Source organism: Barbatula barbatula (assembly GCF_947034865.1).
Source record: "Barbatula barbatula genome assembly, chromosome: 8".
Lineage (NCBI taxonomy): Eukaryota > Metazoa > Chordata > Actinopteri > Cypriniformes > Nemacheilidae > Barbatula > Barbatula barbatula.
In genome coordinates, this window is record NC_136771.1 from 11,075,316 (window position 1) to 11,102,261 (window position 26,946).

Below are 26,946 nucleotides of genomic sequence, written 5' to 3' on the forward strand. Positions count from 1 at the left end.
AAAAGTCTTGCCGATTTAGGAGAAGCTATTAAAAAGAATGGGAAAAAACTAAATCTGTTTTTTTAATAAACTCTTCTCTTGTTTAATTTGTAACTTACTAATATTTACTAACTTACTAACTGTATATTTTATAATCTTCATTTAAAAACAAATTTAATTTTAAAATATTTAACTCATTCTATAATATTGCCATGAATAAATGACTGACAGAGACCCATCCCCTATCAGCCAATCACTGTGGTCATAGTCAGTAAGCTTCCTGACATCACCCATGGCAAAAGGTCAACCCCGCCCTTTCTCTTAGCTTAAGATATCTTTCTGCTCCTTAGTAAAAGTTGCTCTCAAGTGCACTGTGAATAGGTTTTAAGAAGAAACTCTTAGCTAAAAACCTTTACAGCTGTTTAGGATAGCTCTTATAGTGGTAAGATAAAATGTTTTGTGAATACGGGTCCAGTATTGTATTTGGAGCCGGGATTGAACACTTCAAAGGAACGTCTTGGTGTTCTTGAACGTTCGACAGTAAACAGTAAAAATAATAACAAATGTTGACATACAGAGACGACATTTTCAACAGCCAAAAATGTCCCATATAACTCTGTGGGACCCCAAAGACAAAGGGAAACCTCTAACTTCTTCACATGATGTGCAGAACAATTTATGTTACTCGTACGGACGCTTGTTAAAACATCTTCCCCAGATTTTCTCTAACTTGTGGAGCTGATAGCATTGTGTCAGTGAACATAACAGCTGAAACCATGGAGATATTTGCATTCATTCTCAATTTTCAGCACACACCCCTTTAAAAGACACTGTCTATAAGGTACATTAAATAGACAGAAAAACAGCCATGTGTTCTTGATTTCTGTGTGTAAAATAGAGAGATAGAGAGAGAGATTCTCAAAAAGGTTATGTGTGCAAAATCCTCTCAGGTTTATGACTGTAGTAAACCATAATAATATTAGGCTACACATGCAAACATATGAGTTAATAATTCATAACTTTTTAGTTTAGTAAAGGTTTTGCTAGACCCATCGTTTACACTGAATGGAACTGAACATTGAAAACTGAAAATGTACAATCTGATGAAGGAATATCTGTTTGCTTTCCTAAATCACCAGGTCATATCATAGATCATATCTGATTTTATAAAGTCTAGAGTCCAAAGTGCAGAGTAAAGAGCTCAAATCCCTGCCTGTTTACTGAACACATTCAGACTGCCAACAGAAATAAATATTACCTTAAAATCACGAACATAAATATTACCTTAAAATCTCCGCAAAACTATATGGGATTAACAACCTTGTGCTAATAGAGTGCTCTGCTCTCTTTTCCACAAAAAGTTATAGTTCACCCAAAAATTAAACGTCTGCCATCGTTTATCATGTCATGTCAAACCTGTATGGCTTTCTTTCTGCAGCAGATCAAATAAGATATTTTGAAGAATGTTGTTAACTGGCCCCCATTCACTTGCATCGGAAGTTATACAATAGAACAAATCACGTTAAGAAAACTTCATGTTGAAGTGTCTAACTTAATGTTACATAATTAAAACAGAGAAGCCGAGAGACATACAGTGCGTCCGGAAAGTATTCACAGTGCTTCACCTTTTCCACATTTTGTCATGTTACAGCCTTTTTTTTAAATCTACAAACAACACCCCATATTGACAACGTGAAAGAAGATTGTTTGAAATCTTTGCAAATTTATTAAAAATAAAAAAGCACATGTACATAAGTATTCACAGCCTTTGCCATGACATTCAAAATTGAGCTCAGGTGTATTCTGTTTCCACTGATCTTCCTTGAGATGTTACTACAACTTGATTGGACATGATTTGGAAAGGCACACACCTGCCTATATAAGGTCCCACAGTTAACATTGCATGTCAGAGCACAAACCAAGCCATGAAGTCCAAGGAATTGTCTGTAGACCGACGAGACAGGATTATATTGAGGCACAGATCTGGGGAAGGGTACCGAAAAAAGGCCTGCAGCATTGAAGGTCCCAATGAGCACAGCGGCCGCCATCATCCGTAAATAGCAGTTTGGAACCATCAGGACTCTTCCTAGAGGTGGCCGCCCGACCAAACTGAGTGATCGGTGGAGAAGGGCCTTAGTCAGGGAGGTGACCAAGAACCTGATGGCCACTCTGACAGAGCTTCAGCATGTCTCTGTGGAGAGAAGAGAACCTTCCAGAAGAACAACCATCACAGCACAAGCGCAAATCAGTCCTGAATGGCGGAGTGGCCAGACATGTCTGGAGGAAACCAGGCACCGCTCATCACCTGGTCAATACCATCCTGTGGGGATGTTTTTCAGTGGCAGGAACTGGGAGACTAGTCAGCATAGAAGGAAAGATGAATGCAGCATTGTACAGAGACATCCTCGATGAAAACATGACAAAATGTGGAAAAAGTGAAGCGCAATGAATACTTTCCGGATGCACTCTATATTGCCCTTTTGTTATACTCTTTTCGTCGCAGAGATTTCTCTCATTTCTTCACTCTTGGTGTGAGTGAGAGTGTGTATTAAAACTACGAACTAAGTCCTTTAAATTGAGTCCCTCTAGTGGTAAAGTCCGGGAACATGCACTACAGATTTAATATAGTCGATTTTGTTAAAGAGACTCTTGTAATAACTGTTCAGAAGTCATTTTAATTAAATGTTTCTCGTGACAATTTCATCTGAAGGCATATGGTAAGGCTACCCCTAAGTCTAAAATTTGTTTAGTAGACAAGAGCCCATAGTAGGTGGGATACCATAAGTATATGCATACTGAAGCATAGGGTGAGAGGCTCCTGGAGAACATGTTTTACGAATTTCAGGCAAGGGAGACTGCATTTTCTAAATAGATGAAGAAGCAGCCAATAAGAACCCTGCTTACTTGTTTTTCTGGTTAAATTAGTATAGCATTACACTAGTAATGGTGTCAGCGGGCTTAGGCCCCATGGGAATAAAAAATATATAGCTTGAATTTTAATGTGTTCAGTATTTATTGGCTGCTTTTCTTGATATTTCATTTTCTCATTAGTTTGTGGATTTACATAAACCTAAGAGATTGTTCTATTGCTAAACCTAATTTCTTCTATTGTTTACCTCGTTTCTAAATCGCATTGGATAAAAGCGTCTGCAAAATGACTAAATGTAAATGTAGATTGTACTGTGGAGAACTCACCACCAGAGAGAGCCAAACCACTACTATTGAAGTCTTGACAGTCAGTTTGACATATCAGCATCGTGCTCTTAGCGGCAAGAACCGACCACACAGACACAATCAAAACACATCCACTCCTTTTCTGCTTTATTCATAGACGAGAAACTCTGTAACAAGATAGATCCCATTGAAAAAAACGTGAAATATCTAATTGAATTAGATCACTGCCTGAACCCAATCTAACAGGTACAAGAAATGATAAAATACAGTCAATACACATAACTTAAATTTGGAAAAGGTAACAAATAAATACAAATAAATATACAGTCAAAACTATTTCAGAAAAATAAATAGCGATACAAAAAAAAAGCAAACAGTTTCTGGTTTTGTACAAATCCACCATGCAATCTTCAAGGAGTGAAACGGAACATTCTTTTTCATTGGACGTCACCTTTAAGTTGCTCTGTTTTCAATGTAAAGGAAGCAACTAGGGCCAACAAGACCCCACAAGAGAGACGGAGAGAGTCTGGGCTGTGCGTATTCTCCTCGACCAGCAAGGTGATCCGTGTGGAAGTGTTCCACCAGCCTTGTATCTCTCTGTTTCGAGTCCTCTCACTGAAGAGCCTGCACTTGCTCAGTCTGCTGCAGAACCTTGAGAGGAGCCCATATACAAAGAACATCCAAGCCCACGCGCAAAGTGTTGTGGGAGATGTGTGTGGGAGCCGGCTGATTGGCTGAGCGCAACTCCAGGTCTTATGAGCTAGCGGCACTGTTGAATTTGTCTAAAATGGTGGCGTTGACTCTCTGGAAGATCCACTGCTGCGTTTCCAACTGCGGGTCGCACTTGTTCATGAAAATCCGCTTATCGCCGGGGCTGCAGTCCATGCAACCAGTGCTCACCAGGTGGTACAAGGTCTTATCCTGCAGGAAGATGGGAAAAGTAAAGTAGAAATAAATAAACAAGAAACAGTCACCGTGACCCCAGCAGCGGTCTAATCCCCATCCTTATCTACCACAAGCCTTCAGTCAGATTGCAGGGGTGTGGAGAATGTAACACGGAATATGTTTTTCCCCTAATCAGAAAAGCTAACTTCAATTCATGACTTGAGTTTGGAAGTCAAAATAATCGAAGAGCTTTATGATCAACCTCAACTTAGAATAGGGGTCGGGAACCTTCGCGACCAAAAGAGCCATTTTTGGGCCCTTTCCCACCAAATAAAATTAGTCTTGAGCCACAAAATATATGTAACCTTTAAATTACTATAACACAAGTTAGGCATGTAAGGTAGTACTTACCCAGTTGCACCACTAGGTGACAATACAGTGAGATTTTTATTGTATTTAGATGTTAGCAAGAAGTGGGAGTGTTGCCTGGCAAAAGGAGAGTAGTGACGCGGTGTTGCACACGCTGCTTTAGTTAGACTTTTTCTGTGAAATTTTATTCCAGCTTTTGATTTTGCAGCATTTGATGAACAGCCGCAAGAGAACGCCTAAACATTATGAGAACCGGGCTAGCCAGACAGGATTTAAACTATGCCGGTAAAGATCTAAAAGTTTGGTTTAAAGACAAAAAACGTACCAATTTTCTCACCATTCTGGGTAAATGTGCTCAGATATTTCTTGAAGAAATCAAGACAGATGTGGTCAAAAGTGGACAAAATAGACGGATTACAGCAGCAGGTGTAAAGACTGCAGGGAGCCACAGCAGGGGGGCAGAAGTGCCAAGGGTTGCCGACCCCTGACTTAGAAGAAGCGGAGACAACAAAGAGAACCTCTCCGCTTAAAATACTTTTTAACTGTACGCAGGACATCTATGCATGCATAGTTTGTGCAAGAAATTACTGAGTTTGCCAAACAGAGGCGGTGAAAAAATGGAGGACGCGCCTCTCTGGGAGCAATTGGGCTGTGCAGAGGAGGGACATGCCTTCGGGCTTTGGCTGCAGATCTGTGCTGCTCTCCCCTGGGTTGATTTACTGTTCTTTGCGCCTTAGGTGGATCCACTACCAGGTACCACCTCTTCCTTTCAACTGTATATTTCCTCTCTGTATAGCGCCGTCATTGACCTATCCTACAATGACAGAGATTTCTCTACTCGGCACCTTAAAGCCTCTATGTGAAAGGAAATCTCTCAATCTAGGCTCACAGTAGCTTGGTAAAGGGCTGGAAAAACTGTGCTTTCATATTAGGGTCTATCATTTGTGACGGGCCCAGAGCGGTGTCTTAATCCACAGGGGCTTCTCTGGAACAAGCCGTACTCTAATTTTTTTCCGCTGTTCTGTTGCTATAGTGAAGTAATTACTAAACCTTTAAAGGGATAGTTCACCCAAAATTAAAATTCTGTCATCATTTACTAACCTTCGAGTTATGTATAGATTTCTTTGTTCTGATAAACACAGAGAAAGGAAGAATGCTTACAGCCAAATAGTTCTAGGACAGCAAACAGTTCTGGGGCAGTTCTATCCCTTTAAGGGGATTCAGAGAGGGAATTTGATTTGATTTCTTACAGATGTATAAATGAAAATCTATGCAGCAATTTTAAAACGTTATATTTAAGCGTACAATATTTTCATGCCTGTAATGTATTTCATCTCAATAAAAAAGTTTCCCCATTTGCAAGCACATTCATTTTTATCACTTTTTTAAGGTGAAGATAAATGCAGTGGAAGAGCACTAAAAAGTTAGGACACATTTTAATTTGTTTTTTTTATTGTTTTAAAATGTTTTAATTGTAAAGGCTAAAATGTAAATATAATTGGAATAAATAGAAGAACTGGAGTATAAGAAGTCAAAGGAATCTAGTCAAAGGAAGAATCTAAAACATAATTTGCCGATATCTGCTGATGCTGATACCGATTCTAAAGATTAAATGAAAATTTCTTAATAAATATAAATAACTTAATAATGACTGTTAAGACTGAACATCAAACTGATTATATTTCTTAACATTTTATATATATTTAACACAAATTAATTGCATTTTCCTGTCCTGTGTTGATTATCGGATATCGACCGGTCCCGATCATTGGCTGATATATCGGTACATCTCTAGTATTGATCACTTGCTGTTTCATTGGAATGAGTAACTGTGTCCATATATTTGACAGATATTATGCTTCACATATGCTGCCTTTCCACTGCATGGTACCGTCAGGTTTAGTATGACTCGGCTCTATACAGCTCATTTCAGTTTGGCTTAGTTTGCGGTCACACTTCAGTATAGGGGCAATTCTCGCTATTAACAAACTATAAACATTAACTAAGATTTTTTCCCCAATAAACTCTTAATTTGATGCTTATTAATAGTTGTTAGGTTTAGGTATTGGGTTGGATTGGATTAGTGATGTAGAGTATGGTCATGCAGAATATGGTCATGCAAAATATGTGCAAACACACGCACAACACAGGAGTAATGAAGCATATTGATGGCGGATGGCAGCAAAACTAAATACTGCTAAAATACCAGAGTGTTTGGTAATCTTACCGTAAAGAGCAAAGAACGATCATTTGATTTGCTTGACGACACACGAGGGTAAGCTAATATAGCCTTTAGCATTGCATAAAGGGTCTCAATCTCTATTTTACTGTCACAAAGCATATAACGAAATGGCAATATTACGTATTAAAATGCGTATTCATGTGTTGCAAATCCAATGACACTTGTAATGATTCTCTCTGCCCAATCAGTGATCTGTATGTACACATGTCGTTTTGATATCGGTATAGTACGCTTGGAACCTCAACCGAGGTGGTCCTAAAAAAGTATCAGGTACTAGGTACTCTACCCAGTGATAATCCCCCACAAAAGTGAGCTGTACCGTGCCGTACTATGCAGTGGAAAAGCGCCAATACATACACATACAGCATTACCTTCCTGTAGCTCCAGTGCTGGTTGCCCTTCATACCGTGACAGTCATAGAGGGTGACAGGGCTGTTCTGACTTATAGCGTCGAAGCAGAACTTCCTGGTGTGCAATGGATCTCCAGGCCTGATGTCCTCTCTCCAGCCGAACGTGAAAATCTAACACCACCAAGAACAGCAGATCTTTATGGATTTTATGTTTCATATTATATTACAATTTAGGGAGAGACTACACTGATAGTAATCAAGAATGTTCGTACCATTGTAATATATTTGTACTAATACGTTTGACATGAGTGTGCAGGGCTGAAGCATTATACCTGTTCATGTGCCCAGGTCCGCTCTGCACCCTCTTTTAGACACGTATCCAGACGCAATTCAGTGCCTGTGGAGCCGTGCTTAGAGTCGACACACAAACCAGATGCCGCATTACGGATCTATGGACAGAATAAGATCAATGAAACATTATAATTGATTAAACAGATTAAAGTACCCGTGCATCTAAAAATTTAAATTCTTTCATTATTTTCACACTCTTATGTCATTCAAAACCTGTTTGCATTTGTTCTTCTGAAGAACACAAAAGAAGATGGGATGCTGGTAACTAACCACTGACTTCCATTGTATGGATATAAAACCACTGAGACATTTCTCAAAATATCTTCTTTTCAACTAAAGAAAGTCATACACACGTTGTAGATGACATTGGGGTAAATACATGTTTATTTTTGAGTAAATTACCTCTTAATACACTTTAATACCAGTTACCCATATAACATTGTCATTTTATATATGACATTTTATATAAACACATCTATTCCTAACCATAAAATCTAAGATTCAACCAATGACCTTTGTGGTGCTCACAGATGCAGATCTTTGAGGTTATAGGAAGTTAACGTTTCACTTAGAATTCAGCTGTGCACTGAGATGTAATGTGGCCCCTGGTCTCCAATCTGTTCAAGTGTCAATCGCCCAACTGTTCTAAGACACTCGCACTCTCCCCACCTTGAAACCCCAGAGAGTTCTGGTGCCCCTTGTCCTTATTTTCATCTCTTTTTTTCATTTTTTGATTGGCTGTCCAAGTTGTCCATTTTTTTGAAAAGGCATTCAGGTGTGCCGACTGTTGTCACAGCGCAGCTCAATAATGCATAAGCGTCCAGAGCCACTGTATCTGGAGGACAGCAGAGACGTGAGCAGCAGTTCTGGGCCAATTCTGCTCACTTATTCACCTCACTAGGGAAACACGAGGCTACCGAGGCCCTGGGCAAGGTCACACACACATACACACAAAAAGAGACCAGACAAAGAGGATGAAATGCTGTGGCACACATTATTTTGTGCAAGGTAGTGCACGTAGAATGCATCGGCTGTTGTGCGCTGCATACCAAGACCATCAGACGAAACAGAGATTACAGAGTGTTTGTTGAAGCCCGTCTCCCCAAATATGTTTTTCTCACGCTCATGAGTCCTGAACGATTGAGACGAGGGATTTAGGGTTTTTCGGTTCCTGGCAAGGCATGACTGTTGAAAGTAATTGGAAATCAGTAGGTTGCACAAATCAACATGAAGTTCCGCTCGGCGAGTGGGTGAGCGCATGACGTATGGCAGATGCGAAATTAGTTTGCTGCTTTTTTTTGCCGCTGATGTTAACAGTCAAAAGCTCGCTAAAGAAACTCACTAAAAATACTCTTTATGTTAAAACGAATAAACAGCAACACGATTTGTGGGGCCTGTAAACATGGAAGGGAATGTACTGACAGTGGTCTTTATTAGAGCTCAGGTGAAACCTTTATCGCTAATTATTTATCCTAAATTGAGATGGATTGAGGAACTGCGAGAGGGCGAGTGACAAATGGAACAAAATGAAAAAGAAAAGCAAGGTCACAAAATTCTCTGCCTTCCAAGTTTATTCTTAAAAAGGTATTTTTCTGAGGATGTAAAAAGTCCCTTGCTTTCTTTTAGACTTTCTTTGCCATGCCATGGTGTTTTAAAATTATTTGACTTCATCATGTACTTGACTGGATGCAATAAATCGTCACCTTGGAATTTTAAGGTTAAAGTTATTCACATATTCTTATTCTGTGACATTATGCCATGTTTTTTTTAAATGTGTATATTTTGGGAATTGTTTAAGAAAACAAAAAGGTTCTATCTACAAAATCAAATTATAATTTGGTTCTATCTGTGAGTCAATCAGCACTTTGAATGCACACAAGAGGACCAATCAGGGTCAGCTTTCTTTGACATGTGACCGGACTTCTCAGTGACAGTGGTAAATATCTGAGGAAACAATGTTTAAAAGAAACCTCAAGGTTGACTGTTTTAGTGATACTCTTGTCAAGGAGAGCAGCTCAAACTACAGTATTTTTTGTTTTGTTTTAGGTTTTGTTGCGGGGTTAATTTCTATGTTTATATAGATTCATGTGGTTACATATACCTTCTTAACTCGGTGCTGTCAACCACATCTCTCTTTATGACATATCGCTTATTGCTCTTTTATGACATATCGCTTTGGAAAAAAGAGTCTGCTAAATGACTAAATGTGAATGTAAAATGTCATGAATCCCACATTCTGTGGATAAATCATTTAGATACAACATTTAGAATCACCTTTTATGCTTAACAAGAAAAAGGCGTCCTAAAATATGAAATAAGTGTCATAAAAACCATGTAAATGTAACTTTTTTACACACTAATTACATGTTTTAACCAAAATTCTAAGTAAATAGTTTGTGTTGCTTGAAAATGTATTTCTTTAATGAATGTTTTGTATATAAAACCTCACAATGCAAAGCAGAAAGTGATTTTTCAGAATTATAAGGTTCTATCTGCGTTTGACCTGTTTAAAAAAATCCCCATTTACAAATTTCAGAAAAAGTTGATATTGGACATGTAGAGTACATTTAGGATCTCTGTATTTTTCACGTTTGAAAGATATTTGTTCCTCATAACATTTTTGTACAAACTTTGTACTACTCAGAATGCAGACAGAACTCTCTGTAAGTCACCTTGTATAAAAACGTCTGCTAAATGACTAAATGTAAATATCTTTCACTCTCACTGTTTTTGCATCTGCTCTTTCCTGAAGAACATCTCCGGCAGCTGACACGGTAGAGCGTGCTGCTAGCAATGCCAAGGTCACAGGTTTGATTCTCAGGGAACGTGCACGCTGCTAAAATGCATGCCCTGAATGAACCGTGAGTCACTTTGAATGAAGGCATCTGCCAAATACATAAAGCAACTAACATTCCTTCCCAGAGTCATCATGTTGAAGAATTAGCCGACTAGCATTCAGAGAATGTTTTTAATCCTTAAGAAATGAAAAAGAAACAATAAAAATATGATTTCTCAACAGGGGGGCCGTGGCCCTCAAGGGCGACCCCAGCTGACGTCCAAGGGAGGCTCATTGAAATACTTAAAAAAACTTAAACACCAATATATTCCTTATTATTTGGCCATTTTTAGAATGATTAATTAATGTCAATCTTTAAAATATTTTATTGGGTATCAATGATTTTTGTGAGTGACAGTTGTCTGTTGAATATTTTTTAATACAATGGGGTGCATTGAAATCAAAAAGGTTGAGAAGCCCTGGTTCAGAGGTAAAAAGTAAATATTGCAGAATCAGACCAAATCAGCTCTCTCTTGCTGTCAAACGGCAGGGAGGTACTCGAAAACAGGCCTTAAACTGTATTTACCCCCTAACAGCCTTTGACAGCAATGGCTACAGGCATGAAAGTCAAGCAGCGGCCTGAAAAGTCTGCTGATTGCCTTATTTAAAGTGATTTGAGTGTATTGAAGAGGAAGCTGCGACGGAGAGAGAGCGAGTATATGTTTATTGCATTGCATGCGGTGAGATGGCGTACATTTGACAGCTTGCCTCCCCATCTCACTGCCCTGTCAAGTGGGGGTCACGGCGAGGATGACCCCCGAAGATGCGGGTAGGGACCCGATTCATTCTCTAGCTCCCTCTACCCTCTCTGTTGTGGCTGGTGGGGTGGCTTCCAAACTCCAATGAGGCTATTTTATTGTGCAATACATCAGGCGGGGTGACAGGCGGCCGGCGCGGGGAGATCGGATGGAGAGGCCGGCGTATGAAGCTATCAGACTGACAGTCAAATTACTATCATTTCGCCTCAGGAAAGAAGATATTTACTGTGCATAAATTTCCCCCAAGCAGGTTTCCCTGCCGCACGCTGCACAACCCTTACATTTTACCATCAATTTACGACGTGGATGCAGAGTGAGCCAATAAGTGAAAAGGGCAGAATGTTGGAGGCTAATGGACTTTTTTTGGGCAGGCACATCTGAAGCGATTGAATCCGAAGGGCTGTTTTGCGTCACCTCAGTCTGTTCACGGAAGGACACAGACAGCGTGGCACATTACGGCGAGCGTCAGCCTTTCAATTAATTCTGATGGGAAATTAATTACATTTGTAAATGATTACTTGTCATTTCTGACACATCACAGCGGGGGGGTTGAAAAAAGAGAAGACGGGGTTCCCTGGGGGGATTCATTAAGGCATGATGTCTATGAGGTACATCTTTCAGCAGTGATTAAAAAGGTCCATCAAAAAGCACAAGATGGGAAATCAGTCCATGCGTATTAACCCCCCCCCCCACACACACACACATACACACACACACACACTATGATAGACAGAGTTGGATTACAGATGGAATAGCATGCCCATCTCTCCATGCATATTCCCAAGACCCCATTCTGGTGATGTTCTGGCACGGAAAGCAGAGTGATAATGGATGACCCAAATAGCCTGTCTGGCTGGATAAGCTTGAGTAATAAATGTACAACACTGCTTGTGTTTATTTATGGATTAGGAATCAGCGATGCAAAGAATGGACGCGTTGTGATGTACAGTGTATTAGAAAGCACAGTTTTAGGTGAGGATCCGTCGCCTGCCTGTCTTCTGTGAAAATATGTTACATCTCAGCCGGCAGCATTGCTCATAAATCAATAAAGGTTTTGGCATAGATTCGTGTCATACACACGCCTCCACGTTTTCTTGCATCCGTGCTCTGTCTCACGCAGGATATATTGACGATCTTTACGGATTGTAACACAAAGCAACTAAGTGTGGAAGAAATATGTGACCACTTACGGTCGAACAAAGAGATACAAGTTTTAACAAATAAAAACAGTATGGAAAGTTAAGATGGTATAGATAAGGTGACTGACTGGTTAATGAATGGTTAATTGATTGGTTAATGATCTGGTCTTCTAACAGAATGTGTTTTATTAAGAAAGAAACCGTGAGGGTGCTCTGGGGAGACTGTGTGTAAAATAAATGTGCTGCAAGTTGCTTTTAACAGAAGCCTTTGCTAAATGACAAGTTAGTGATGAATGAGTGATCCAGTAGCTAAATAGAATTTCACCAAACAAAACATGAAGCCAGACAGAAAAGTTATAAAACACAAGAAGTTGTTCTTTCCCATTAGTCCCCTGTTGTCTTTTCAATTGAACCTATTGTGAGGCTTGGTCAATTCAATACAAATTTCAGTGATGCAATTATAGAATTTGCCCAACCCTGGTATTTTCTTTACACAGAAATGTGGATCTTATTCACTCACCTCTCCCCATGCGGCTGGTGGTGGCTCCACAGGTGGGTAGTATTTGGGCAGGTCCCAGGCTACATTGTTCATGTACCATTTGAAGTCTTTACACTTAAGGTGTTTGCGTAGCTCCTTCTGAGCAGTCAGGTCTCCGGTGGAGAGGTGACGGTACTCGGGCCGGCGCTGGTAGATGTACTCTGTGTACTCGTCCATCCACGTCTCTGCCACTCGCTTCAGGTTCTGAGAAATGGATCGATGGAAATGTATTTCAAATCGTCAATTAAAAGTATGTTACACAGCAAGTACAGATTCCTTTTGAATGACATTGACTTTAGACACATTATATATATATATACAGTATAAACATATGTCTATTTATGTATGTATTAATCACACTTGCTTTATATCAGCACACAGTGAATAACTGAAACGCCCACAGCGTAATATAGACAGACTATAATGTACAGCCATGATGCTCTCCTGCATATGTGATATTATTTTTTATTTCAATCATTTAAGGTCATTTACTTATTATTTATTAATATTTCTTCCACATTTTTAAATACTAACACTATGGAATAACACAAATTATGTAGGAATTATGTTGTAATGAAAGAATGCAAAATAAATAATATATTTTAGGATCTTTCAAATAGCATCATTTGCATAGAATTTAGACAGCGACAACATAAACAGCACGCATGGTTCACTTTGGTCATTTGGCCAATTCTCACCATTAATTAGTTGCTTATTAGCATGTCTATTATTAGCATATTGGTTGTTTATCAGTACTTATAAAGCACATATTCTGCACAACCATATTCTACATCCCTAATCCTACCCAGTAACTTAACCTAACAACTACCTTAGGTACAAATTAGGAGTTTATTTATGCAGATGTAATTAAAGGTCTAATAATAGTGAAAACTGGACCTTAAATTAAATGTGACCAAATGTTTTGGTCAAAATGGTCCCAAAAGAAAAATCTATGTAATGGATGAAAAACACCCCACACCCACAAGGGTTAAACTGTACAGCTTAAGAAGTTTCTGGTAACACTTTACAATAAAGTTATAAATTAACTGTTAGTAAATAGGCCTACATTTACTGACATGGACTTACTCTGAACAACACTTCTAGCAGTTATTAATCTTAGTTCCCTATCGATACTTCACTCGTACTGCGTAGCAGGACGCTATGGGGAAAACTCCTTTTTCTCCGATGACTGAAGCAATTCAAAAGCGCAGTGAAAACTGCACGGTGATTGGTTGGAAAAAAGCAGAGCTTTAAACCAATCGTAGCGGAGCTGCCGGACCAATGGCGATGGCACCCGCCAAAATGGGCGGGGCTTATGGCTATATAAGCGGACACATCGCCGTAGGGTCTTCAGATCTCTTCTCCTTCAGCGACGACTCGTCTTCGCTTCCCGAGACTGACTGCTTCGCCGTCGAGAGAGCACCTGCAGCGGATTCGACCTTCGGCTCAGCGCCTTCGCTCCAGCGGATTCATCAGCGGCTTCGCTCCGGCGGCTTCTGTTGGCGTCTTCGCGTGTGAGCGGCTTAGCGATCCAGCCGGTCTTTTCCCTGCCGCTATCCGGCGAATCTAAAGAGCAATTTTCACGCTTTCTTTTCAGAGAGCGTTTAGAGCAAATTTCCTGCGGCATTTACGTGCAGTTTTCACTGCGCTACAATGCCGCGTCGTCCCTGTCGCTCGTGTGGGGTTTTCCTGCACGCTGTCGACGGTCACGACGAGTGCGTTTCATGTCTGGGTCTCTCCCACGCAGAGAACGCGCTAAAAGAGACGGAATGCTCTCACTGCGAGAGTATGAGTCTCTCCTCTCTGCGCTCGCGGATAGCTTTCTTTTCAGAGAGTGACTCCGCCCCTCGATCCCCGCCGCCGCTGCTCGCACAGGACTCTGTGCGACAGAAGCAGCGGGGTAGAGGAGCTAAGCGCTCGGGGAAACGCGAGCTCACGCCGGCACGCCGTGCCTCGCTTTCCCCGCAGAGAGATGTTTCCCCGGTTTGTTTCACCCGAACAGATCAGCGTCCACTGGCGGCCGCCTGTGACATGATCTCGTTCGGTGGAAACGAACCGGAGGATGACGACGCCATGTCGTTAGCGGCTTCAGACGGGGAGGAGTTAGCGGGCTCGCTGGATGACCCCGCCCCCTCGCCGTCTCCAGAACCCGGCGGACACGCCCCCAGTGCGGACTCCGAGCTCTTCCGGGTCCTCACGAAGGCGGTTAACGAGCTGGGTTTGGAGTGGTCTCCCCCAGAGGAACCCTCTCGCAGCCGCTTGGACGAGTGGTTTTTGCCGGGGCGCCGTCAGGCTCCTCGTCAACGTAACTCACCGTTCTTTCCAGAAGTTCACGGCTTCTTCCTCCTCTGCGCTCACCTCCGTGGACGGCGCAGAGGAAAAAGGATACGAGAAGCTACCCCCCCTCGATGAGTCTGTGGCCGCACATCTGTGTCCGCCCGCAGCCATCGGATGGAGGGCTAAAGCGTCTCATCCTTCCAAGCCGTGCAGGACCACCTCGGCCCTCGCTGGACGCGCATACTCGTCCTCAGGCCAGGCGGCTTCAGCGCTTCACTCCATGGCTGTGCTTCAGGTCTATCAGGCCAAGCTCCTCCAAGGCATGGATGAGTCCGACCCTGACCCTGCGCTCTTCAGAGAGCTACGGAGCGCGACGGATCTTGCTCTACGCGCCACCAAGGCCACGGCCCAGGCAATAGGCAGATCCATGGCCAGCTTGGTGGTGCTTGAGCGTCATCTATGGCTGACGCTCACGGAGATCAAGGATGCGGATAAGGTCCCCTTCCTGGATGCTCCTATTTCCACGACCGGCCTCTTCGGACCGGCGGTGGAGGGTTTCGCAGAACGCTTCACGGCAGCGCAGAAGTCTTCGCAAGCCATGAGGCACTTTCTGCCTAAAAGACCCGGATCTCGGCCGGTGGCGAGCCATCCTAAGCCAGCCTCGACGCAACAGCCGGTAAGAACCCCTGCTGCTCAGAAGGCTTCGGGAGCTGACAGCCGTCAGCGCTCCCGATCTGGACGGCGCTTCCCGCATCCTCAGCGACAAGGTCCCCGGCCAAAGATCACGCTGGACCCCGCGCCTCAGGCCCCATCCTGAGCCCGATGCGAGGAAGAGGAAGGCTACAGGGCCCGCTCCAGCCGGCCCTCCTTCAAAGACTGCTCTCATGTCTGCCAGGTCACCCCGTTCAGTTCCGGGTGCCGGCAAAAATGTTTTATTAAAATGCAATGTTGTAAGTGCGGGGCCTTTTCTAACGCCCACACCACATTCTGCAAAATGTTTAATAAAACACAAACTTTGTCAAAAAAAGAGCAAACTTCCTCTTCCATTGTTCCTGGGAGTCAAGCCCCCAAAAGGCGGCGTATCTCCTCTTTACACCCAAACCCTTGCCACCCGGGCCAAGGCCTGGAGAGCCATCCCCGGGGTATCAGACTGGGTTCTGGAAATAATATCCCAAGGATATTCACTCCAGTTTGCTCGTCGACCCCCGCGCTTTCGCGGGGTCGTCCCCACCCGAGTGCAGGACTCAAATTCTCACGTTCTGCGCACGGAGTTGAGGAATTTACTGGGAAAAAGAGCCATAGAAATGGTTCCCCCAGACCAAATCGAGTCAGGCTTCTACAGCCGGTACTTTCTAGTACCAAAGAAGGACGGCGGCTTCCGCCCCATCCTCGATCTCAGGCATCTGAATCACGCCCTTATGAAACGGCGCTTCAGGATGCTCACGATGAAGCAGATCCTCTCGCAAATACGCCCAGAGGACTGGTTCTTCTCCCTGGACCTGGAAGATGCTTACTTCCACATTCAGATAGCCCCTCGTCACAGACGATTCTTGAGATTCGCCTACGAGGGAATTGCTTATCAATACACGGTCCTTCCATTCGGACTTTCTCTAGCTCCCCGCACTTTCACGAAGTGCATGGACGCGGCTCTTTCCCCTCTCAGACAGAAGGGAATCCGCATTCTGAATTACCTCGACGACTGGCTTGTTCTAGCCCAGTCGGAGGACGAGCTAAAGTCTCACAGATCCCTCCTCCTCAGCCACCTGGAGTGCCTGGGACTCAGGATCAATCTTGCCAAGAGCGCACTGTCACCCAGCCAAAACATTTTGTTCCTGGGAACAGTCTTCGACTCAAAACGCATGACCGCCAGAATTTCTCCAGACCGAGCTCTGGTCATTCGACGGCTCGCGGCCTCATTCACACCCGGGGTTTCACGCCCCCTCAGGGTTTTTCAGAAAATGCTAGGTCTGATGGCCTCTGCATCTCAGGTACTGAGTCTGGGCATCCTCCGGATGCGCCCCCTCCAGTACTGGCTGAAGCCCAGAGTTCCTCCACACGCTTGGCGTCTTGGTCGACTGCGTGTTGTGGTGAATCAAGCCTGCGTAACCGCCCTAGCCTCGTGGAAAGATCCCCTTTGGCTAGAGCAGGGTGTGCCCATGGGCTCCACATCCAGTCGGAAAGTGGTCACGACAGACGCCTCCAACACGGGTTGGGGGGCTCTGTGCGATGGCGACCCGGCCTTCGGCCTCTGGTCGAACCAGGAAGGAAGCCTCCATATCAACTACCTGGAAATGCAGGCAGTATGGTTGGCCCTCCGCTACTTCCTACCGGTGCTAAAAGATCGTCACGTCTTAGTCCGATCAGACAGCATGACGGTAGTATCTTACATAAATCACCAGGGAGGCCTCTCCTCAAGACGCCTTTTTTCCCTAGTTTCTCACCTCTTGGAATGGGCCCAGTCCAATCTGCGCTCACTGAGGGCAACTCACCTTCCAGGCAAACTGAACCGGGGAGCAGATATGCTATCTCGGAGCAATGTTCCTTCAGACGAATGGACGCTCCACCCCATGTCGGTTCAACAAATCTGGAAACTCTTCGGCAAGGCAGAAGTCGACCTTTTCGCCTCAGAAGACAATACTCACTGCCCGACGTACTTCTCGAAGGGCAAGGACGCCTTGGCCCACGCTTGGCCCAACCGGCTCCTCTATGCTTTTCCCCCGATCGCGCTCTTGCAGCAGACGATCAGGAGAATCAGGGATCAAGCTCACCGAGTGCTTTTGGTAGCCCCTCTGTGGACGAACCAGCCTTGGGTCGCAGATCTCTCCCAGCTGCTAATAGCAGCCCCGTGGCCCATTCCCCTGAGGCGGGACCTCCTCTCTCAGGCAGGGAACACGATATGGCACCCCCAGCCAGAGCTGTGGGCTCTGCACCTTTGGCCTCTCGACGGGAGCCTACGGACCTCCCAGAGAGCGTACTGAACACCATATCACAAGCTAGAGCTCCGTCTACTAGACGCCTCTACGCCCTCAAATGGTCTGTCTTCGCCTCCTGGTGTACAACACGCGGCGCTGACCCAGTGTCCTGTGACGTATCACTGATACTGTCATTTTTACAAGAGTTGTTGGATAACGGCCGTGCCCCTTCCACACTCAAGGTCTATGTGGCGGCTATTTCAGCCTCACATACCCACATCGGAGGACAAGGAGTGGGCAAGAACGATCTTGTCGTTCGTTTCCTGAAGGGCTCCAGGCGGCTACACCCCCCTCGCCCTCTTACAGTTCCCTCTTGGGATCTGCCCACGGTCCTGAGGGCTCTAAAGGGTCCTCCCTTTGAGCCGCTGCTATCTGCGGACCTCCGTCCTTTGACGCTCAAGACCGCTCTGCTTCTCGCTTTAGCATCGGTGAAGCGTGTGAGTGACTTACAGGCTCTCTCTGTGAGCTCATCCTGTCTGGAATTTGGGCCTGGCGACGCCAGAGTCGTTCTCAAACCAAGACATGGCTATGTACCTAAGGTGCTCTCTACTCCGTTCAGAGCACAGGTAATTTCGCTCTCTGCTCTCCCCTCCTCAGAGCGGGATCCAGAGCTTAGTCTGCTCTGCCCAGTCAGAGCGTTAAGAATATACTTTGAGCGCTCCGCCCCATTCAGACGGTCGGAACAGCTCTTTGTGTGCTTCGGTGACCGCACCAAAGGGTCCTCGGTCTCGAAACATAGACTATCGAAGTGGATAGTTGAGGCTATATCGCTGGCTTACTCTTCCTTGGGCCTTCAATGCCCCACGGGAATTAGAGCCCATTCCACTAGAGGCGTTGCCTCTTCCTGGGCATGGTATAGCGGTGTCTCTATAAAAGATATCTGTGCGGCGGCCTGCTGGGCTTCGCCGTCCACTTTTACAAGGTTTTATAACCTGGACGTTCCGGCCCTTCAGGCCCGGGTCCTTTCTGCTTGAATTAGGTCGCTGAGCCATGGCTATGGCCACGCCAGCACTTAATTACTTTGGGACGATAACCGGTCTAGGCCACCTTCTAGCTTGGCCTCTACCGCTTTCAGGGTTTCCCTGCTTTACTCCGTCTCCGAGCCCAGGCTCCGAGACCATTTAGGTTTTTCGTTCCATCTGTAGCACGGCGTGATTATACTTGTTCCCCATAGCGTCCTGCTACGCAGTACGAGTGAAGTATCGATAGGGAACGTACTCGGTTACTTACGTAACCTCGGTTCCCTGAGATACGGGAACGAGTACTGCGTTCCTTGCCGTGCTACGAGCTGCTGTGTCGTCGCTTCAGTCGAAGTAACCTGAAGACCCTACGGCGATGTGTCCGCTTATATAGCCATAAGCCCCGCCCATTTTGGCGGGTGCCATCGCCATTGGTCCGGCAGCTCCGCTACGATTGGTTTAAAGCTCTGCTTTTTTCCAACCAATCACCGTGCAGTTTTCACTGCGCTTTTGAATTGCTTCAGTCATCGGAGAAAAAGGAGTTTTCCCCATAGCGTCCTGCTACGCAGTACTCGTTCCCGTATCTCAGGGAACCGAGGTTACGTAAGTAACCGAGTACGTTTCTGTTCTAACTTCAACTTTCTGTTAACATGAGTTAATGCACCATCAACTGTTATTAATAATTGTATTGACATTAACAAAGATTAATGCATACTCAAAAATGATATTGCTATCTTCTGTTAACAAATACAACCTTATTGTTACAGAGTTTTCATCATAATTCAATCCAGCCATTATTCATGTGCTGTGTATATCAATATTTCTCACTGCATTACTTTATGTTCTTGTCATGCACAATAGATTGAATGATAGTCACACACTAAATGGGGACAATCTACATACTCATCACAATGCTTTGCAGGCCTTCCTGTCTGCATGGAGTTAATGCACTTAGTTTATGCAGAATTTTGTTATTACCGATGTGCTCCGATTCCCACAGACAGGACTGAGAATGATGTACAAGCATCCTGAATATGGAGTGAAGAGTGATACCTGTGCTTTGAGCTACTAGGCATCTTTTGTTATCCATGCAGAATATGAATAAGAGCGTCTGAGGAACACTTGGAATGTAGAGCACTATAAACCAGCAGAATTAGGCCACGGAGAAAGACGCCATCCCTTCTCATTTGGTGGAAGGATAGTAGAAGTTCTACTCACTCTCGCTAGGCTGGTCCCTGAGGGCACCTTGTAGGGGACGTACTTCCTGTAGATGTGGCCCACCCTTGAGCAAGGCACATCATACATGCTGCCTCCACACATCCAAACCTGAAAGTCCATGTACACACACAAATATACATGCATTACTACATCGCAATATGTACAATGCCTCATGCATCACATCTTCACGAGCTCCTACTTTTTTATTCAGGGTAGGTCTTAGTGGAAATAGGCTATGTGGACGGACTACCAAAATTCTGCTACGCTTACACATCACGTCCGTACCAGAATCAAGTGACGTCCTCGCCGTGGGCTCCAATTAGGAACCCACCTACATGTTCACCAACAGAAAGAAAAGCAGTAGAAAGACTTTTCTGACTGCCTCTCGCTTCCTTCTCCAGTTTTGCTTTCAAACAACAGAGAGAAAAAGAAAGCAAGGTCTTCGCTGTGTTGTTCTCTTTTTGTTTCGCCAAAGCCAAGACTTTGATGTGTCTGTTCGTATTGAGTATTGGCTCAAGCCGGGTGGAGTGTGGGCCCTCTGACACCCAGAGGGAGGTGAGATGTCTGAGGAGAACGGGATTCTAGTCTGATAAGTTGAGTCCGATAGATTCTCTTTTCCGTTCCTCATCCTCGTTCACCCGCTGGGCCTGAGAGAGCTGTCTGCAGATATCAAACCACACAGATGTATCTCTCCTTCTAGGCGGCGGGTTAGTGGTCAAACTTACTTCACACACCCAATTGTTACGGGAAGAGAATCATCGGAAGCAAAAAGAGAGCGAGAAAGATGCACCCGTGGATCTCTCATCTGATAAATGAGAAAGTCATGTAACTTATGAAGTTTAAGGAATAATTTAAAAAATTTAACCGGTTCTTATATCACTAGGCATGGAGAGATGCAGCCGTGGATGGACTTTAGATATTAAGAGGAATTGTATTGCATTTTGAAAGCTGCCTACATCGAACAGATGGATGAAATTTGGACGGAGTATGGCAGGCCACCAATGGGACGGAGCCAGGACTAATCAGTCCAGGCTTTTATTTTAGGTTGTAGTTGCATGTCGGAGTCTAATGGAGACACTTTGTTACAATACCAGATTTCTCATCAGGGTTATGGCATGCTACTTTAATTCCTTTTTGATCTGTAACCAAGCACTGTCAAGGCCAATAGTGCTGATATCGACAACAATACTGACACATTCCTTGTTAAAAGTGGTTTCTAAAGGATAACATAGCAGAGATATACAAAAGCTATTAAAGATTTTATGTGAAAGCCACAGTTTTTAAAATTATAGCTAAACTGCAAATAATGATGAAATAATGAGCATCAAACTTCGATTTTAACTATTAATTTCACTATGATTTCAATCTTTGATATCATTATCATCTTTGCCTTACTCGTTTAATATTAAATATATAAAGGTTATATTTTCACAGAATGTTCTTTACATTATGTAGGATGCTTTTATGTAAAAAACTGTAAATCCCAAAAAATGAAATGGTCTCTTTCTTTACATTTACATAAATAAATTGATAATAATAAATTACCTATTTAGCTTTGTTGTTATTGACTGTGAAATAACTCCAGATGGTGCTTTTTCTTTCAGTCATGACACCTGGCAAGCACCGGTCTTAATCTTTGACTGCATTTGTACATATGTTTGGATAAATAATGAGAATAAATCCTTCCCTTCCTTCAAAACTCTTTTGCATTTTATTATGTTCCACCCAAAAGTGCACTTTGAAGACAAATTAACGCAAGATCAATATTTTTAGGTTTGATTCTCTGTATACAACTTTAAGATTGAAAGTATTGATACCTCGGCTCGTTCCACCCAATAATGTCTCAAACACAAATCTTTATTCCGTGTGCTTTTCGATTTTACAGCTAAAATATTTCAAGGTCAACTGTGAACGTAATGGTAAACAAAATACTGCCATTAATCAAAAGTTTAAAAGGATAGATTTGGATAAACGGTAAAAAAAATCAAGAGAAAAACCAAACAGATGGTTTAGCCTCGAAACTATTTTCGCGGTTGCCATGGTTTCCAGCGTTCCAAAAGAGGACAGTGTTCCAATAACAAAGTTCAGTGCCAGCGCAAGTGAGAGCCAAATGAAAAAGAGTGGGGTGGCAGGTATGTCAGAACTGATAAACAGAACACTTCCTCACATCCATCGGAGCAGTTTTAGACCCGCTAATCAAAACCGAATGACTTCAGAGCCACAGCCAATCACTGCATCACACAATCTAATTAGTTTCAGCAGTCCAACCAGTCCAAAGCCGCACACACACACTCATACCTCCACTATCTTCGCCTTATTTCGGGCGACGGGTGTGTTTTTGGCTCGGAGGCTTTGCTGGGAACGCGGGGAACAAAATAACCTCTCCCGTCCAATCTCCTTCTGGCTTTGTTGTCGAAAAGAATGAGAAAAGATTGTCTACACAGACGGATGGAGCACTTCACATTAAGTGGAAGAAAGTGAATCTCGTATAGCTATAGTTATCTATTCGTAATGTATCAGGAGATACGAGCTGTTCTATTGTACATGGTTTAGAGTGGGTTTCATGAAATCCATTTTATGGCCCGGATTACACAAAGCACCAGAGCGAGACACTGTTTTTTGGGTTACCATTATTGTGTTCCCTTTGATTACTTCTGTTTGAAGGACCAACAACAAATTTCTCAGAAACAATGTATTATTTGGGAACTGTGCGCAAGATTCGGTGCAGATGCATTAACTCACCTTGAAGGATATTTCAAACTGTTCACCTCCCCAGATCTCGAGCCCTGTGTCGTACCCACCTAACTCCCAGAACCACTGCCGGTTTATGGCAAACAAGCCTCCGGCCATCACAGGAGACCTGCGGGAAGCAAATTAACCATGTTCAGCCAGTCTCTTACAATGAAAGTCTTCATTGAAAATTGTAAATTAAGGTCAAAGAATCGCTACATCAGGCAAGTGTAAATATTCAGTGTATCCACTTAAAAAACATGAACACTTTACAATAAGGTTACATGAGTTGACACATTAGATGACAAATAATGATCTACAAATGATTAAAAAAACATTAATTATTAAACAAGATCACCAAATTGAACCTATTCAACTTACTTCTTATGAATTGGCATTAGTTTTTACCGTTTCTCAACTTTGTTTTGATATCATTTACAATATAAAACAATCAACACCATGGATGGGTACCGTTTACATATAAGTAAATACTACACCTAAAAAATTTTTGAATATAGTACATTTGTCAATATTAATATGCTTGAATAGATTGACAAATATATATCATTTTAAATAAATAAGTAAATAAATAAAAATAAATCTTCTACACTCCTTAACTGAGAAAATAAATCTTGTTTTTTCAGCGTTGTAAATTTGCAATTCTTAAATATCTACGTGAATTATCACAAAACAAACTCAGAACTGTAAATGCCATCCCACTATTCAGAACAAAACACATACCTGTAGTTCCTCCTTACAGCCATATGCACTACAATTTACCATTTATGATCACATATTTTTTATTTGACAACAAGTGTTGATGATACTACGAATTTGTGGATATGCAAGTTACATTCTTATATATTGCTATATGCTAACGTTTTCATTGTTAACATTTAAGCACCCAAATAATCACAATAGGTGATATGAAATTATTACAATAATACTGAATCAATAAAACAGCGCTCTCAGCTGCAAAGTGACAGCATGTCATTTGTATTCCAGTAAATGGAGGTTTGCACCCTAAATAGGGCACTTAATGCCATGTATTATAATCCACATTATTGACACTAATACTTCATTACTAATCAATTTGTTTCTAATGCATTATCTAATATATACAGTACAGTATATGGTTTTATCAGAGCTATTTTAAGATGCATTAGTGCGCCGTGCTTGCTTCTGTCTTGTGCAATAAAAACTCACGCCTGGGGGTCTTTTCATGGAATTCAAAACAAGCGGTTCAAAGGGTTAAAAGCTAATCAATGCATTGCATGTTACAATATTGTCTATTGTCAGATGGTTTGTGTGTCCCGATGGTATCCCTGCTGCACATTATAGTGTTCAAAAGTGGACAGAATGTAATCCAGGGAATCATGATGGCATGAATTAAAAAGCTCACTTTCATGCATATCCCTAGGCTTTTATATTGAAAGGTGAATCATATACTCCATCTGCAAACACGTCCTGTTGGTTAAATCAGATTAACCTGTGATCTGAATAATATTCTCTTTACACATGTAGGCTCACCGTCCAGTCGAGGTAACTCGTGTCAGAAACGTTGACGTTTGGCCAATTCATCGCAGAACGGATTGCCGCTGAGCAGATGTCAACCGAACATTCACACGAGTCGCCATTGTCCCATGTCTCCGCTATGTGCTATTTTCATTCATGTTTATAGTGCTTCCAAAATTTGTTTTTCGTCATTATATCACACGTATTTATGGGATTTAAGCCTGCATGCCAATGGGGTTTCAGAGTGGGACATTGATGGATTTAATGGATCCCTCCATTTGTTCAGTGGCATCTGAATCCCAAATCTTGGCTGAAGCAGACAGGAAGCGGGTACAAAGTGTCTGTTGGTTTAAGTAGTGCAATCGTTTAATAGAGCATGTGAGATGAAATTTGGTATTGCTGGGTTTGGAACGACAGCATGTTTTTGGGATTATGGTTCTCCATATATTGCATTTATACACTGGAGAGGACAGAGAGGTTCAGGTTGAAGGAGGATTTGCGGTGGATTGACTTATTCAGCATTACAGCATTGGGGGAGGGGGTCTATAGCTTTAGGGGGGGCTTAAGCTGAGTTGATCTAGGCGAGGATACTTCCCTCACCGTTGGTGACAGCTGTACAAGTGGTGGAGCAAGTTCATTTAAAAATGCTTTGTGTCACTAGACTTTGTCCCAATAATGTAACTTGGTCTTGTTGAAAGATACAAAACGCCTAAATGTGAATGAAGTATTTATGTGGTACAGGTACAAGATACAATGGAAACACCTTTAGGGAAAAACATAACAGTTAATAATAGACTGTCACCAAAATGATTTTCATCAACGCATCTGAAAGTGTTTGCTATAGGAAACAAGAACTTTGTCTTTTTTGTTTGTCTGCTTGCTGCAAACCGTAAGTAATTATTAAAAGAACCAGATATTCTGAGTTTTCACACAAAATACATTTACAATTTATAAATATTACTTCATAGGCCCAGACCAAACTGATTTATTTTCTATAAAAACTAAATGTGGTGTGATTGCCAAGTGCAGTTTATTTTGAGAAAACCTTGTGGTCAGCATTTAACAAAGATGAAAGCTGCAAAGTGTTCTTGGTTCTGTGTCCTCCAGGGAGGACTAAGTGGGCTCAAGCTTAACAGGGCCAAAACATGACGGCTGGCTGAAAGCGAGAGCACGGAGAAGAGAAAGAGTAAGTAAGAGCGAAAAAGGAGAGGAACAAGAAAAGCTATAAACAATAATTGGAGAAACGGGTTTGTGTAAAGACGGCCAAACTGGATGAGCAGCAAGGCGCCAAAATCAATTTACTCTCACGTAATGCTCTCTGGCCTGCTTCCTTTCCATTTAATAAGGTGCTGAAATATAACGTCTACTCAATTAAGGCAGCTAATGGAGGAACAAGCACTTCTTTGGTGAAATTACCATGCTGCTTTTTTGCCTCCGACACGCTCACCAATAACACCGGCTCCAGCAGATATTGTGGCTCGGTGGAACATGGCGTTCTGGAATGGATGGTTGTGATTTGGCTGTTGCAGATGATGGACTGTGTGCGGCCAGCTCATCGGCTGCATGGTTTGTCGATGGTTTGTAAGCTTATTTGATCAGCTGGGCACCCGGCTAGTAGGCTCAGGCGGAATGAAACAGAATCACTTAGACACTGGCAGAAATCATCAATGGGGATGATTGGAGCGGCCGATCAACAGGCTCCGGGGCGCTCTGATGACACGACAAGTTCCCCTGACAGCTCGAGTCACAGCTAAGGTCCTTTATTATTTTTGCACGTTTGCCGTGTGCTCATGCATGCACAATGACACGGGCCATTTAGGATGTGTCTGTTTTTTCGTCCGTCTCTCGTTCTCACACGGAGGGGAGCCGATTATTCCCGGGGTGGCTTTTCTGGCTACGCCGGGCAGGAGGGAAAGGTATCACGCAAGGTCAATCCAAGGGTGTAGGAATGGCTGGCTGTGGCTGTATTGATTGGCTATATAAGACGCAGATCTAAGGAGAGAGTGGAGGTGGATGTAGAGGAGCGTTTGTGTGTGTGATGGAACAGCAGGTGAATGAAGCAGAGAAGCTTCTCATCAGGAGTGTTCTGCACCACTGGAGCATGTGACCAGGTCAAATACTCCACTACAGAGGAAGAGCGAGATAAGGAAGAGGAGAAGGATAAAAAAGGAAGAGATAAAAAAGAGGAGTTCTCTAACATGTAGACCTCCGGGTTTATGAATCCCCAATAAATCTGACAAGATGAGCCCATCATGTGCTTCGAAAAGCAGGTGCTAAAAAAGCTCAAACACATACACACATATTCAGCTCTGTACTTGATAGTAGCGAGATTGGAAAATATGATAGACTCCTGTTGCTTTTACATACAGCTTAAGATGCACATTATAGATGCAATAGTTTTATAGTAAAACAACACTCTATCAGTAATCCTTACCCTTACACATTTTTCAAATTTCTGATTTGAACATAATTTACTTTAGTTGTAGATACGAAAAAAATCACAAAAATGAACATAGCATAGAAAAAACATCAAATCGTGTAAATGTGTCAAGTGAATAACTAAATTTGGATGAAAATGTCAAATTACAATTAATCGGCATTAATCGCATCCCGAATAAAAGTTTGTTTTTATATAATATATTAATTTTGTATTA

General features: G+C 42.8%; 1 protein-coding gene across 1 annotated transcript in view; it reads right to left on the reverse strand.

The window, feature by feature from the left end:
• Positions 1-3,274: 3,274 nt before the first annotated feature.
• Positions 3,275-26,946, reverse strand: part of galntl6 (polypeptide N-acetylgalactosaminyltransferase like 6) — a 147,952-nt gene continuing 124,280 nt past the window's right edge. The window contains exons 8-13 of the mRNA XM_079461939.1: positions 22,790-22,907; positions 20,048-20,155; positions 12,604-12,825; positions 7,332-7,448; positions 7,021-7,170; positions 3,275-4,074 (exon numbers count right to left, since the gene is read on the reverse strand). Coding sequence (XP_079318065.1) covers positions 3,907-4,074; positions 7,021-7,170; positions 7,332-7,448; positions 12,604-12,825; positions 20,048-20,155; positions 22,790-22,907 — 883 coding nt within the window. The 3' untranslated portion in view covers positions 3,275-3,906. The remainder of the gene's footprint in view (positions 4,075-7,020; positions 7,171-7,331; positions 7,449-12,603; positions 12,826-20,047; positions 20,156-22,789; positions 22,908-26,946) is intronic.